The sequence below is a fragment of the Silurus meridionalis genome, chromosome 7 (genome assembly GCF_014805685.1).
Source record: "Silurus meridionalis isolate SWU-2019-XX chromosome 7, ASM1480568v1, whole genome shotgun sequence".
Classification (NCBI taxonomy): domain Eukaryota; kingdom Metazoa; phylum Chordata; class Actinopteri; order Siluriformes; family Siluridae; genus Silurus; species Silurus meridionalis.
Window position 1 is genome coordinate 17,705,421 of NC_060890.1, and position 16,682 is coordinate 17,722,102.

Consider the following 16,682-nt stretch of genomic DNA (forward strand, 5'->3'; position numbering starts at 1 on the left):
TGTGCAGAAATATTATACATGCAGGACTAAAAAAGAAGTTAACAAACACCACAGTGACCTAATCAATGTAAAATAGAGTACTCAAATATTAAAATACATTTTTTCCCACATATTTAACTGGCTAGCATTACATAGCTATTGCTGCTATGCATTATATGTGATAGTATTCCATACATACAAAGAGGAAGATCTATTTGTCTTATTTAAAGGGAAGATGATATCTGTTTTCACACCCCACTCGAAAATGAGACCGTAATTATTAAATTGTCGATGCTTAAACAGCATGTACTCACATTTATGCCGTGTGTGTACATAAATGGCCATTTTAAATACAGCAGAAAATACATTAATTAAGTGTGTGAGCATATGGATCTGAAACCTGTGCCTTGTTAAGAAGTGAAGCTTCTTTTTTCCCTTTAACATGAAGAGTGCTGCTCCTGGCCTCAGTGAAGAAAATGTGGTTTTGTGTGTGGATGTGCAAAAATATCCTTAGGGTTTTTTTTTTTTTTGTGGTTGGGGATATGGGCTGATTGCTGACACGGTGTGAAAGGGTCTCATTGAAATGCACACAGACTTTCTGAAAAGCAGACCAACAAGACAAAGAGAGAGGGAGCAAATAAAGATGCGTATCAAGAAATATTATCGTCTAAGCCTTCCAATTTGTTACTATCCCTTTACTGCAAGATGTTGGCACTGCGGAGAGCCTCACAGTGCTTGTGGTTCACAAGGAACACATCTAGAGATGGGCTGCACAGCTGTTCCTGCTGCTGCAAAGGAGTCGCTGAGTTGAAATGCAACTCACATCCCACAGCTCCAGCCTAACTAGCGTTTTCTTTTTTTTTTCCCCTTGTGTTTTTGCCCTGAAGCACCTGGCATGCCATGATTTTTATACATGCTTATTACTATGGAAGTCACGGTAAATGAAAAGAGCTGGTGCAGGCACTGATCTAATGAGATCAACTCCATTAACAGTAATATACATCATCAGACTCAAATGCAGCTCGCGCTTTTAATCTCGCTCTCTCAATCACTCTATCTATTTCTCTCGTTCTGTCTCGCCCAAACATGCTCCATTTTTATACTGATTTGCTCTCTGCGAGAATCATTGAGAGAATCGAAGGCTCAGTGGCCTGTCTGCATGTGACACTATAATTAGTTCCATCAGGCCATGGCTTGTGCTGAGCAGAAATAGCTGTCTGATCCAAATCTGTACGTAAATGTGCGTGTGCGCCTGTGTGTGTGTGTGTGTGTGTGTGTGTGTGTGTGTGTGTGTGTGTGTGTGTGTGTGTGCACATTTACTCACATCTCCCAGATTAAATGCATGTTAAAACAGTGCACAGGACCTTTTTATACTTAGTGCGGGTCCAGATTGATTGTCCAGTATGTTGGTAGGCACAGAGGGTAGCTCAAATTAGATTGGTAGATGCTTAATCAGCTCAGTGATTTAGGTGCAGGGGGGGATGTATGTGTGTATGTGTGTGTATGTGTGTTAATGTGTGTATGTGTGCACACACAGCCAGGGCACATCTTGTCAGAGTCATTTGGAACATGCAGGTGTTCCCAAGTGGCATCGGCACTGTGAGGGTCACACAAGGGCTGTAATTATTCCAATCAGGAAACAGCAGGGGCTGTCTGACCCGCTGATGGACTCATCAAGAGACTCCTACACTCCGGGCTGTAAAACTGTAATGTGCTGTAAAATACAAACTCATGCACTAACACTTTGCGCACACACGCACACAAGCAAATAGGCTACACAAATTTTTCGAATAAAACAAAACACACACACACTCTGGCTTTCAAATTCAAAGCTATAATCCGTAATATGTATGTTCAGGTTATATTGGGATGTAAACTTATTATATAAATGACCAGATGTAGATAAAGAATGCTGAAATGAATGCATTCCATTTACTTTAATAGGTTTAAATAGGATACAACAAACAAACAAAAAAAGTAATGTCCCTGTTTGAATACAGTAGCTATGATGAAACTAGAAGGATGGATTATTATTAGAAAAGTAAGGATTGTAAGTCTGAATCCAATAATAGCCCCTGGTACAATAATTTGGGTTTTTTAAATGATTTTGTAAGCTTTTATTTGTGTTGGTTTTAGTCTGTCTAAAAAACAAAGTGAAGGGACTCTATAGTGCTGATTTTGATACAGTACAGGATGTAAGTAGAGGTGGTACATTACTATTTTTTACTGTTTTAAAACATACTTTTTCAAGATTATAGACGGGGACTATGTTTTCCACAAGCGACTGCATCAAGTCATATATTAAACAAAATATATCAACTCTTTTTTCCTCCAATCAACACTCGGGTCTTTTTATATCATTGCTATCTATTAGTGGGATCTATTATTGTGTTTATTAATTTAACCCTCTGGTTTAGGCCAGACAAACTCATGGTGTAGACCTGCTGCTGGTGTTTGTTCTATTTGTGTCTATATAAAATAATAGACTCTAATTATCATAAGGCACACAAATATCCTAAAAGATGAAAATGTAAATCATTTTGTGCATAGTTTTTAAGCTAATTTTTCTTACAAAAGTATAATCTTTCCCTCCACAGCGGGAACTACGTACATATTTGGGCGTGATGGTGGGTTGATTGTGTACACCTGGCCACCCAATGACAGGCCAAGCACGAGGGCAGACCGTCTTGCAGTTGGCTTCAGTACGCAGCAGAAGGATGCAGTGTTGGTCAGAGTGGACAGCTCATCTGGCCTTGGAGACTACTTGCAACTGCAGATAGTGAGTCCTCCATACACACATTTACACATACAACATCAGTTGCCAGATTTTTTGCAACTTTCCTCTTTTTATTTGCCTGATGTGGTGAATTACAGTTACAATAACATGAGCATTAATTGTGTATTAATGTGATAAAAAAATAGTGGGGCTTCAAATTCACAACTTTATTTTAACAAGCCACACACACACACACACACACACACACACACACACACACACACACACACACACATCAGATGATCAATAAGAGTTGGTGCTTATTGTTAGGGTAATGATGTATTAGGTCTCTTCCCACATACAGACACCATCTTTTATACACAAATGCTTCAACACTTTTTGCTTTTCTGGCAATATCCATGGCAGCGTTCAGTGAGTTTTACAGAGGGTACGCTGCTTGGCTTTTCCCGCCTTCACACAGCACTTTGATGGAAGCCTGCGTCTCCCCTGGGACCCTGGGCTGTGCTCGTTTATTGTGCTTCTTCTTTCTGTCTCTGTACCAGATTATGAGGAGCACAGGGATATGAGGGGAGGTAGATCAATCAGCTCCCCCATCCCTCTCTCCCACTATCTCTCTCTTGCTCTCTTTCTTTCTCGCTCTCTCTATCCATCTATCTCTATGGAGTGACATCACACTGCATTTTCTTCAGCTAAGCCCTTGTGATTTCTGGAGAAGGTAGCCGAGTGCTACTGGCTGAATGAGAGCACAGCTTCAAAGCCTCTGCCTTGGTTACTGTGCTCTCACACACACAAAGCTGTTCTGCTAGCCAGCTAGCTCATCTCTGTATCACCAGCCAGGACCAATGGGTTTTAAATATATTTATCCACACACTAAATAATTAAAAAGCCAGCATGCATGCATGTGAAAGAGGTATTCATGCATTCAGAACATATGGCATATATTCTTCACAACTATTCACCGAGCTCATTATATCTTCTTTTGTTACTTCAGCTTATTTACATAAACATATTCAATGTATCTGTTTGGGTCAATTCCAAGCCTGTAATAATGTTAGAATTGTTAAACCGACTGTTTACAAATGTACCTCTTTCTTTTTCTGTCTGTTCTAGAGAAGAAGTATGGGTGAAATTGCACCATTTATTATTTATGTGCATTAATCATCAGAAAAGGACATATGCATGTGTTTAAAGGTCAAAGATAAGACATGGCTTTTTTTTGCATCCAAACACAGTTTAAATTACAGAAAATGATTAATATACACTGTCAGAAACAAGGTACAAAGCTGTACCTCTTCTTGTCGCTGGGGCAGGAGCCTCAAGGTTATATTTGTGGTACCTTTAGTGCGTATCTTTCAACAAGAAATGTGTATGTAGTGGAGCTGCAAATGTTTTATGAAATGTTCAGGACCTATAGGACCACTGTAGATTACAGCTTTAAAAAATACATGCACTTCCCAGCTATAACACTGTATATATACTAACAATAAAGCAAGACACATAGGTGCTGTATATTCTTTATGGATTGTATAGCATTTTATGTGTGTGTGTGTGTGTGTGTGTGTGTGTGTGTGTGTGTGTGTGTGTGTGTGTTATTGTGTCCTTGTAAATACACTGTAAAAATCCAGTAGCTGCTGATTTGCATATGTGTGGAGATGTACTGGAACATAATATTTAAACCTGGTATAGTATTCCTAAGTGTATATACATATTTTTTGACTCTTAACCAAAGCACAAAGACATTTTCCTAAATGAATCACTAAAGCGTAGGAGGGGAAATTTTGCCATACCTGCATCATCATCATCATTAAGTGCACTTCCAGTATTATTGACAACACTGCAAACACCCAGTGTCATTTTTTTATGACAATTAATTGAAAAGTGTTTTTCCCTGCTGTCTCATTAAGTATGTTTAGACACCGGTTAGATTAAGGCTGTCAGTATTGACATTAATGGGCCCTGTGGTAATGTAGCTCTATGCTTTGATAAACCTGCCTGAAGGCACGGAGGATATCATTATCCACTGACCGCGTCTGTGAAAGTGAATTAACCCAGGATCACTGACTGTGTTAACAAGGAGGCTGTGATGTCTCGATTTTTCAAACAGACAGTGTCACCTCCATGTTTAGTGATGTGCATGACCCTCAATGTTTATGATTGAGCTAATTGAATCACTATAAGCAAGGCATTAGCGTTCGTCATCCTTCACTTCCCGATAAACTTTTTTCCACTTGCTCTTGTAATGAAAGAGAGAAAATATGAGAGACACAGGGAAGAAGAAAATATTGGAGAACAAATTAGATGGGAGGAAAATAGGGACTTTAGGAAACTACAGTCACTGAGCGAAAAATCGATCTCTGTGGTGTCACTTAGGTGTTCCAAATTGTCATTTAAAAACACAAAGGAGAATTACTTTTTACGCTTTAGAAAATGTAGAACATTGGGTTAATGTTCTCTTATGTTTAAGAAGCATTTGTATAAATGGGTATCTGTAGTGATGACGTCAGACGTATGTGGAAATATTGGTGGTAAAATTAGAAAAAGCACATATGAACATTGGATGAACAAGGTTCTCAATAAATAAGCTTTGTTGTGTTAACCCTGCGAGTGTGACCGTCAATTAAACAGGAGATAATCTAATTTTTGTCTGGTGTCTAACATATCTTAATAAACGGATTAAATTAGAAATGCGTCACCAAAATGCAGAATGGTGTTTTTATATAGTGTACATATACTATATGGACCAGAATTTTTGAACACCGGACCATAAGATTTGTATGTGCTTTTGAACATCCCATTCCACATTTAGTCGACATTTACCTACACTCCTTTGAAAGATGTTCCAGTAGATTTTGGAGTGTACTTGTGGAGATTTGTGTTCAATCAGCATCGAGGATGTTAATAAAAACAGTTACTGATGCTGGGCAAGGAGGCCTGTGGTGCAGTCAGTGTTTCAAATTAACCCAAAAGTGTGAAAGGGGTTGAGGTCAGAGCTCTATAGCAGGCTACTCAAGATCTTCCATTCCAACCCATGTAAACCTTATGTTAAAAGTAAAGAGAATACAAAGATACAAAGACATCCTAAATACCATGTACAAAGACATCCTAAACAATTTTGTACTTTGCAGAAGTTTGGTGAAGAACCACAAATGCCTGGAAAAGCCAGGTGTCCTAAAACTTTTGTCAATGTAGTTTACTTACCTCCAATTCAACAAATTGAAATTAATGCGCATAAATGTCACGTTTGTTACTGCAACTAAGTGACAAAAAGTTACATTTACAAATGTATATTGCAGCTTGTTTTTTCTCCAGGCTGCATTACATTGCTGATTGTTCTCATTTGCACTGTGTTTGTACAAATAGATGTTTGCACAAACGCTTTCTATGTAGTCCTGGGTGTAGGTTATGTCCCAGTTAGTTCTGGGTTGTCCAGTGTAGCCTTATTTAATTCAGTTCAATTAGATTTTATTTGTATAATGCTTTTAAACATAGAAATCGTCCCAAAGCAGTTTTTAAAGAAATAAATAGGTTATAAAAGGTGAATTTATGTTAGTGTCTAAAAGTTTAACCTTTATAAGTTTATCCCTAATGAGCAAGTCAGTGTTGACCATAGCGTGAAAAAAAACTCCCTGGTATGAGGAACATACCATGAAAGGAACTAGACTCAAAAGGGAACCAAGCCTCATCTGGAGGTTACTGACCGTCAATTTATGTAATGTTCCTAATGTTCCAGCAGTACATGGTTGGCACACATTTGTTGTATTTTGTGTTTGATAGTGAGGTTAATGGCACATCAACTGCAGCTATTCTGAAAGCTAAAATTTTCCACATGGTCTCTGTAGTGCGTCCATTCAGTGAAAAGCTTCAAAACAGTAGGAACACTGAGGTGACACATAAAACACATAAAGAGAATTAAAAAGGCACATTTCCAAGCCTAGTTGTTTAAAATGCCAAGCTGGCACACTCTATGATGCAAATGTGGTGTGTGTGTGTGTGTGTGTGTGTGTGTGTGTGTGTGTGTGTGTGTGTGTGTGTGTGTGTGTGCGCAGCTAATGAACCTATAGGTATACTTGAAGATTGTTGGCACACAAAGGCTATTTCAGCAGAAGGACACACTAGTTCTAAAAAATTCTGAAACACAGACCATTTGAAGAAGCGAGTAGAAATAGGGAGAGGCAGATGATAAATGATAAATCATGGCACAGTGGTCAAGATTTCTTCAGCTAGTGATGAACCTGAGAGCTGAGTAGATTAACATCTGACAAGGCTGTGGGTTGCAGACCTACGCTACACTAAGATCAAAGGTTTAGGGAGAATTGCCATATCACGAGTCTTACAGTACATTATATTTGTCAGGGGAAACATCTAAGGTTCTGGGTAGAACTGGACAGCAGGCTTTTTTTTTTTTTTTTTTTTGGAAGGGGGGGAAGATCCTTAATTCTAATTAATTTTATATAACTGCAGCTCCACAGTTAATATTAATGTGCATAATGCAATATGTAATAATGCATTGGGTGATATGATGAATGTCTCTGCTATCTTTATGAAGTTTTTTTCTGGAAGTGTTAACACAGAGGTAGAGATGGAGAGAAGATGGAGGGATTTTCTGAATTAGGAATGTTTTCAGGTTTTCAGTGTTTTGGGCAATGCTGCATTTCTTTAAAATATATAGAAAAAAGAGGATGGTGAGGGAACAACTGCTTATTACTGCTATAAAATAGCTTTAAATAAAAAAGTATGAGGAACATTACATTAATTGCAAATTGTTGTGAAACAGTATAACACTTGAGTGTGAGGTTATTGTTTGTGTACTTTATAGATGTGAGAATAGAACAGCTTTGCATCAGATCTCGTCATACCACATGCAACTGTAAACACTTTTCCTGTAACAGAAAAGTGATATTCCTTACTTTTTTCTTTGCATGGGCAACAACTGGAACCATGTCAACCAGACACATTGTACCTTGTTGGTGGTTATACCAATTATCTGTGTTCAAATTAAATTCTATTAATACCCTGTTTTATATAGGAAGGAAATGAAACCACTGCTTTTTCCAGTCTCAGACTTAAATGAGTAGGAGTTTCAGACTCAAATGAATATTACCACAAAGGTTTTAATCATAAGGATCATCCGAGGATGATTTTAACTTCTATCCATGGACAGAAATCCAGCTTGAATTTACATTTTGCAATTCTTTCTATTGCGTTATTTAGCTGAGGGATAAAAACAGTGAAATTGAAAAAAAAAAAAAATAGACTGCAAATATGCTTGTAACAAAACAGTCATTTATTTTAACTGTTGCTTATGAAAAGCTAAAAGAGTGTGCAATATTTTCCCTGGGAAAAAAGTATTGCTCACTGTATTATTTAACAAGATGTCAGTTTCGAGCTGAACATTCTCCCAGATCCGACTATTAAATTCTAATGACATGCGGATGGGGAAAATGATAACAAATAGCAGGCTGCTAGAATATCCGTCTGGGTGCAGATTTGTGGAAGAGACTGATAGGTAAGTACTTTAAAAGATCTTATCTCTATTCAGACTGCTGCTTGGCTCTCGGGGAATGGGGAGATGAGCTCTTGAGGGACAGGCAATGAGAACACGTCTGGATAGCTTCCGGATTTTTTGTCGGGTTTGGGGAGTTAAGAGAGGAAGTGGATCCGAATGCTACTCTCAGAGGATCCAGAACAGAAAGCTTTACTTGTATGGTCTCGATCAAGTTCTCATAAGGACAGAGAAATGTGGTCTGTGTGTGTGTGTGTGTGGTTGTGCTGTGGATGGTTTTACTTAGCACATATTCTGCACACACAGCACAGCAGTGGGTTCTAGTCACATCCCCAGACGTGCAGAGCCAGTACATTATGGCGCATTCATTATGGAGAGTGTCGTATATGATTGTGTTATTTTGATATCGCCCACTGTTTATTTATGAAAGCACGTATCGCTTGTCTTTGTGTTTGCTCCAATTAAACACTCTCCCCAGGCATTAGCCCGAGGCATTACCCTGAGTGTTGCAGAGAGCCTCTTCATGTAAAATGGCTGAGGTTTCACAGTTGCTCTGGCTCATTTGGGCTGAATGCCATGGCTCCTCAGCTGTGCACAGACACACACACACACACACACACACACACTGTGTCACATTCCAGCAGCAACTGCCTGCACCATTCGCTAAATGAGACACATCATTAGTGGCTCCTGAAGCCACACTATATCAGTCCTTCAGGATTTGGCAGATGTGTATTTTTGTGTGTTATTGGACATGTTTGTGTGTGTGTGTGTGTGTGTGTGTGTGTGTGTGTGTGTGTGTGTGTGTGTGTCCTTACACATCAGTGGTTACTATCACTGCAGAAAATGCTAATAATAATAATGAAAAATAATAATGAACTAATTATTGTTTTGCATCTACTGTCTGACTAACACCAATTATTCCAAAACAATTCTATCGCAAATGTATTATTCTGCCTTGAGCGTGGTTATTCGGCTGCATAATGACACAAATGTTGAATGAATGCTGCAGTTTTGCAAAGAATCGTGTAATCAGAACCGTCTTACATTCAAATCTTTCAGACTCATAATCTCCGCTGTCACATGTTGAGAACAATTGTTTCATTTTTGTTTAGTTTTTTGGGTTTTTTTTTTTTTGGGTAGTTTTTTTGGCAAGAGAAAATTGTCATTCATGTTGAGTTAAAATGCTCCATCAGTCAGGCTGGCACTGTGGCTAGCGCTTAATTGCCTGCAAAAAAATAAGACAACTCTGGAGGCTGCATTGTGAACTAAATTCATGATACAAATATGGTATATGTGTATTCGTGTGTGTCTGTTTGCAAGAAATTTGTACTGGAGTTAACAACAGAAAAACACACACAATTCACCATTTAGTCACACACAATAAACAAGACACGGGAACAATATACATTGATTTAGATGATGGTCATTCACAGTAAACATGAGCGGTTATTAAATATAAATATAGTGCAGTAGGATGAGCGATTAAGCCATGTTTAGTTGAAATCTGAATTTTCACCAACACTCATCACTACTAGACCTGAAGACTTAAAAAAAACAAAACATCAAACACTTTTTAAAAAACAGAGCACGATTGCAGCAGTTTGAGAGATGAATAATTACAGAATCAGATACGTGAGTTTCTGTGCACAAGTCAACAATAAAAACTTTATGGGTGGTAATTTTGGCTGCAAAATCATACTTTACCAAGAAATCCTTCAGTGTTTACACAGAGCACATAGATGTGGTCATGGGGCTGCAATATAAAACCGGCTTATTTGATCAAAATATTTGATAATAGCAAAGGTTTGTGATACAAGGACAGGATATATTCAAGACAGTGAATATAAAAGAAAAGTAGAAGGTGCGAAAGCATTAAAATGCAACCCGTACTTCATGAAAAGACCTGGAGGTTGCTCAAGGTAATGTCATTTTATGCTAGCAAACATGTTAAATAAATGAATAATTAAATAAGTAAATAAATCAATCAGCCTGAACCAACACCAGGTCCTTACAGATGACATAAGGGTCACTGGTATGAAGACTAACTTTATTAGAGTTACATTATTATTTATTTTCTGCTTCATTTACATGATAGCACATAGTGAATAGTGCAAACCAAATCATTTATTGTTTCATAGTAATTTGGGCTTTGGTGTCATGGCTGATTTACCTGATCCTCTCTTGCCTCTTTTGTCTCAAAGGCATTGATCTAAGAGCTTTATAAGTAGTGTGTGTCTAATCTGGGACACTATTCCACATGGGACAGAATGTAGGACAGAGACTTTACCCAAGTGATACATATATCTCTTAAACTATGGCCTTGTATGCACATTCTGTGATTAAGCCCACTTTGAAGTCAAAAAGGGTAAAAGTCATTGCTCCTGTCCACACTCTGTTGCAGCCCATTACTCTTATTTGCTTCTTCCAAAGAGTACAGAGAGAGACAGTGGAGTTGTAGACAGCAGCAAAGTAATGTTTCGAACTGGCCTTTGTTCGCTTGATCGTTTCTATCATTGCTGTCAAATTCACTCTAGTGTTATTTCCTTTTTATTTTTTAAAACTTTTTCAATTTTTCTTTCTATAAGTCCTTCCCTTCCTGCCAGAACAATGTCGAGCGGCCTTTACAGCTTGGATGCTGGGTTGAGGTCATCTTCTTGTTCAGAGTGGACGGTGAAAGGGAGGTCAGTCTCCCATTTAGCACGGAGCAATGCATGTCACGGCTCATCAGAGCACAACCTTTTTTCTCCCACATCACTTCACAGGCCAAAAAAATGTGTACAGACGGAAAGAAATTGGCTAGGGAGGAATGTTATTAGAGTGAGAGGACGAGGTGTTGGGGTGAAGTGCAGGCATCGTCTTATTGACACTGGTCATGAGGAAAGGCTCCAGTTAACAGGCAGTGTAGCCTCATTATGGGCTGTGAGGTGCTAGAGGAACATAATGTTTCTGGCCAGGCAGTGGTAAGGATGATGAGCATCTCTTCTTAGACCGAGGGTTGCTGAGTATAGAGCACAAGACAGTCAGAAGAGTCATGTCTCTCTTGGGGAAGGTGATGAATGAACTCTGGTGTCAGGCTTTTCCCTGTTAGAAAGGTGTGAATGAATCACATTCACAAATGGATTTCCTCTCATCCCCTTAACTCATATTTCATCCCCTTCATTATTTACACCTGACACAGATTTCAGGGAGCTGTGGATAATATTCTGTAGCCTTTAGTATGTTCTTGCTCGCTTTCTCATCAACATCTGCCTAATTCCCTCTCACAAAACTGGAGCAAACACTGTTTATAGAATGCTAGTTGTAGTGACAGATTCAACAAAAGCAAAACCGTGTACGTGTTAGGGGTCTGAGTGGGGTCGGATAAAAATGCTTTGTGACACTTCGTTTACAAAAACAAACAGCGTGCAGTGTGCATGCAAATAGAGCAATTATGGGAAGAAGGCAGCTTTGTATACATGAACATTGTCATGCATGATTGCATCTGCGTTGAGCTGTGATGACAGTGGGCCTTCCGTTACATGTTCAGTGAATTAATTAGATATGTCTTCTTTTTTTTATTCTCATCTCGTTTGGTTCTGTATCTGTATCTCTGTTTGACCAAACAGTAATTAACATTTGAGGCCATCTAGTGGTGTAGATGTGTATCACACCGCCTGTTGCACGTTAATAGTCACTGAAAAAGAATCCAAAAGTAAAAAGTGGCCAATTTCCATACTGACACTGTTTCATACCAGTGAGCCATGGAGAGGTCTGTGAGACCAAGCCAGGGTTTTATAGGTTTTAAAGGAAGGGTCATATTAAGTGTACCTTTTTTTTTTCTTTTACACCTTAAATCTTGAATAAAAGTTGCATCTTAGTATTATTCAGTTTGTTTATGTCGTAGTGCAATTCACAGTAATAAACTTGATGCATAATGCTAATAAACAACACCCTCATTGGTGGTCCTGTCACGCATCAGTGCTTCTATCTTTCATGCGTTGCATGCACGCAACCTTAAATTTAAAAACAGCAAGCTAAACCGAGCAGAAAATCAAGAACTAATTCCTTCAGCGTCCTCATTTGACCTTCTCATTAACATATGACCATCTCATTAACTCCGGTGAGACAGGAGTTTCAGAATTAAGCAGGGTTTTTACACATGCAGTGCGTCAATTCACGAAGCATTCTTATTTTCTGAATACAATACTCCATTAGGAAATAGGATGCACGAATGCAAGTCGGAAAATACGTCTTAATTTCTCTATTGTCATGCGTTTCCTTCGTGTAATAGCCTAATTAAAATAGAAACCGAAGAGATTAACTTGTGAAATATTAATGCTGCTATTCGAGAGTCCATTATAGTGTCAGTAAATCTTTTTGATGCATTGTGCTGCCAAATAAATTACGCATGGACCAATAAAATATGGTTTTGTTTTTGTTTTTAGTAAATGAGTTTAGTTACAGGGTTGTGTTTTTTTTATTTTTATTAAATCACTTTTTTTAAACTAATCTTTACAGGGTTTGTTCGTGATCATTTTGGGTGCATTTTTAGTGTGTGCTAAAATAAGCAACTGAATAATGAACAAATTATATTCTCTGGAGAATAGACAGAAATGGTGCAGAATATAATTTTTGTATTTTATAATTTAATTTATAAGTTTCATTTTTACTGTTTTCTCTCTGTGTGTCATTTTGTACAGGACAAAGGCAATATCAGAGTGGTGTTCAATGTGGGCACAGATGACATAAATATTGAAGAAACCTCAAAGTTTGTAAATGATGGAAAGTACCACATAGTTCGCTTTACAAGAAGTGGTGGTAATGCCACTTTGCAGGTGGACGATCTGCCAGTCATTGAGCGATATCCAACAGGTAAGCCCCTCCCACATCATCTTACATGTACACACTGAAACACATGCACTCCCTCACGTAGACATTCACCATATCAATAATAAAAGGCTGTCAGAGCTTTGGACCAGACTTTCAATTGCAGGGTTAAGGACAAAATTCCTTTTTGTCTGTGGTTGTTCTTTCCCTTGGGTCTAAAAAGGTAACCTTGCTATCCTTTTTTAAATGTCAGCAGTGATGATGGCTGGAGGGACGGGAAGCTGGGAAGGAGGGGTTATAAGGCAGAAAATGTCAAAGAACAGGTTATCCAATTCAGTAGCCTCACAGACGCCTGGAAATAAAGCATTGACAAAAGCTTAACTAGAGATCAGAGATGAGGAACAATCCTATTGCTCTCCTTTGTCAATCACAATGAAAAAGAGAACTGTTTGTTTTCAGTGAATGTCAAGCTTTTTTCATAGATATCACTTCCATTATGCAGATGATTTTGAATGCAGACTTCAAGCACATCCTCAATTATGCTTGTCTTTGGCGAGTACAGGCAGAGAGGAGAAAACTGACAAAATCAGATTCAGTTTGCGCTGAATCGGTGTGACGGCAAGCCTGTCTTTCTCATTTCTCCAATTACATTTTTTTCTCTTCACTTCCAAGCATGTTTGAACATTTGACTTGCAAAATCATTAATAAATCTTGTATCTGAGTCTATCATTAAAGTTTATCATTATACCCTGAGGTAAAAAAAAATCATGCCATCATTAAGGCCTTAGATGTGGGTTTCCTAGCCAAATTAGATTCGGCATTCATATGAAAAGAAACTAGCAGGATTACTCTAATCCAGGGTCAGACATTTTGTGTTTCAAGCACTTCAGGCAGGCCAACTATAAAGTATCAGGCTTTCTCACGTTTACATCATCCAGCATGTAGTGGCACAGGGTTGCTATTGTGAAGCACTGTGCTTGTCAGTCACATGCACACAGAATAAGGTGCATGAGGTACAATGAACAAGGAGGAGACGAAGAAGCGAAGGTGAAACAGCTCAAAATGAGAAAGAGGGCATGAGTGGGGATGTATTACTGTTTATTATCCTTTATTGTGAAATATAACTAATCTAAACGAAGAGCTGTCAGTCAGTGAAACAGACCATCAGAGATCATGTTCATGTGGATCTGTAACAAAATGTTCTGATATTTTGGTGAATTTCGAAAGCAAAAAATAAACCCCATGAATCAGTGTATGAATGCTAATTAACACAGCGTCGGAGACGGCAGGAGCGAAACTTTTCCCCGACCCAAAAAAACCCCCATGATGATTTCATTTAATCAGAGCTTGATTGACGTTGCTTTGCAGGAAAGGGCTGATAAACCAACCCGAATTTGAATTAACTACAAGAACGATAATGACAATGTGTTTCGCCTCAATCAGCTATTAGGACTTTTTTTTTTACTAAAACAGTGTTCGTGTTCTCTCATTTATTCTGACATGCACCACACTTATCGTGAATTTTAAGTTAGAGGAGGATATTATTAGCTTAGTCTGCTGTGGATATGAGGTGGAATATAGCAAACCACTTGTATACTCTTCATTTGCTTTACCTAGCTTTGATTATTCACTAATGATTTAAACAAACATCCTGATTGCTACATATATCTAAGGGTAGTGTTCTTAGGGCTATGTGATACCCACATAAGCCTTTTATTATGTTTATCTGCACAGATATTATGTAAAACATGGTCATTTTTGCCTTTTATAGCCTTACAAGGGCCTTAAGGCCAACTAGAGGGTCAACATTTAGGAGCCAGTACTCACTGATGTTTCACCACTTCAATCCTGGGTTATGGGCAGGGACCAGTGGTTAGGAACTGTTTGCCATTCCCTTTCACTGGGACCAAGGCAAATGTTACCTGTTGTTGTTCCCCCTTCCCTGCAGCCTTGGTAGACATTTATGCAACAGCTCCTCTACAAACCAAAGTGTACTCAATTGGTCACTGGGCTCTTTTCCATTACCTCAACGTGTTCTCTTTCTCCCGATATACGGTAAATCAGCCTAATCATGTAAAAAGGCTTACTTTAAAAGATTTCCATGTCAAGACAACATAACACCAGTCATGTAATAGTTTTTGGTTGACATTAGTTTCAGTGCTGACCTACTTCAGAATGTCATGACTGATTTTTAGATTATGTAACAGTACAATACTGTTTCAATACATATTTCTGTTCCTTAACCACAGTGGCAAATTAGTGACATAATGGCGGAATTATGTCTATTTTCTAGTTTTTAGATATATTAAATAATAACTGAAATACCGGAAGTATACATAGTATTCCAAATTAAGTAGAAAGTGTCAACCAATATTTGTTACTTGACTTAACATGATCTAAAACAAAATAAGCAGTCTTTATGATAACAAATGATCTTATACATACCACAAAAGGCTTATGTAAGTATTCCATAGGCATTTGAAGCTTACCCTATTACTGTTGACTCCTCTCATAGGCCACATATTCATAGCATAATACCCTAGTCTTGTAACAGTCCTACCTATACTGCATTTATGGCTTGCTCATCTTGACTGGGGTCTATTTATCTCAAGTGCTACATTGACTTTTTAAAAATAAGTGTATTACATAATTATGGCGATTACTTTCTACTTTCTTTTTATAGCGATAACATTCACTGAAATATATTTTGGTTGCCCCTGACATACAGAACTCTAAATCAATAACTCAACATGATCTCTATTTTTTTTTAGCCCAATTTTTTTTACTATTAAAATTGTTTCTTTTTCTTTCCGGTTTACCGGAACCTTTTTTTTTAATTTTTTTTTATATCTCACCTTCCACCAGAATTAAATCGCATCACAAATGCAGTCTCATGCCGTCTTACCAGATTTATGCTGTGTCTAAGAAGCAAATCATGCCTTTCAAGCTGAATATAGAAATCTGAACACTGCGTGAAATGAGATAAAGGATATTGTTAGAAATTGGAAGGTTTAGCTGTTGCCTATTCTCACATTTCGGACCATGAGGGAGTTTTAAACGCAGATGTATGTGGGAAAATTGGAAGAGACGGACTGATGTTTAACCTCCAGACACCTGAATAGCTCCATAACTGGATATTGAGTTGGAAGTGTTTTTCATATTGTGCAATTATATAATAATGAAGGGGGAAAAAAAGGAAGACTTTCTGTTGATTGGCAAATAACAAGTTAATGACTCTGGGGGGTGTACCTAAAAAAATAAAAATAAATTGTACATTGTAATTATACTTTTCCAGGAATCACAACTCGACCGTTTTCCTTTCAGAGATGGAACATAGAAGTAGCAATTACATGCAGGCTGTAATGGAAGTGGAGTAAATGTTTTCGAGAGCTGAATCTCAGAGAGCAATAAGTAGCTGACACATTGTTGTGTGTATAAAAGCAAAACCTGTCAATCTTGCAACCTGGTGTGGTATACAGATATGTGAGAGCAGCTCATTCCCAGGTGACAACACAGCTTTGTCTGTTTTTGTTAAAGGATTTGGGATTAAAAATAAAGAAAGAGAAAATAGATGTACTCCTGTGATGAATCTCTGAGGACAAAGCTTTTGTTGATGCCAATTCTCCAGTTCACAAATATGTTCTGCTGAAAACT

General features: G+C 38.0%; 1 protein-coding gene across 22 annotated transcripts in view; it reads left to right on the forward strand.

The window, feature by feature from the left end:
• The window catches only part of nrxn1a (neurexin 1a), a 151,609-nt gene that overhangs the window by 117,575 nt on the left and 17,352 nt on the right, over positions 1-16,682 (forward strand). For all 22 annotated transcript variants that reach the window (XM_046853001.1, XM_046853003.1, XM_046853018.1 and 19 more), the window contains 2 exons: positions 2,577-2,758; positions 12,902-13,073. In XM_046853001.1, the coding sequence (XP_046708957.1) occupies positions 2,577-2,758; positions 12,902-13,073 (354 nt within the window). The remainder of the gene's footprint in view (positions 1-2,576; positions 2,759-12,901; positions 13,074-16,682) is intronic.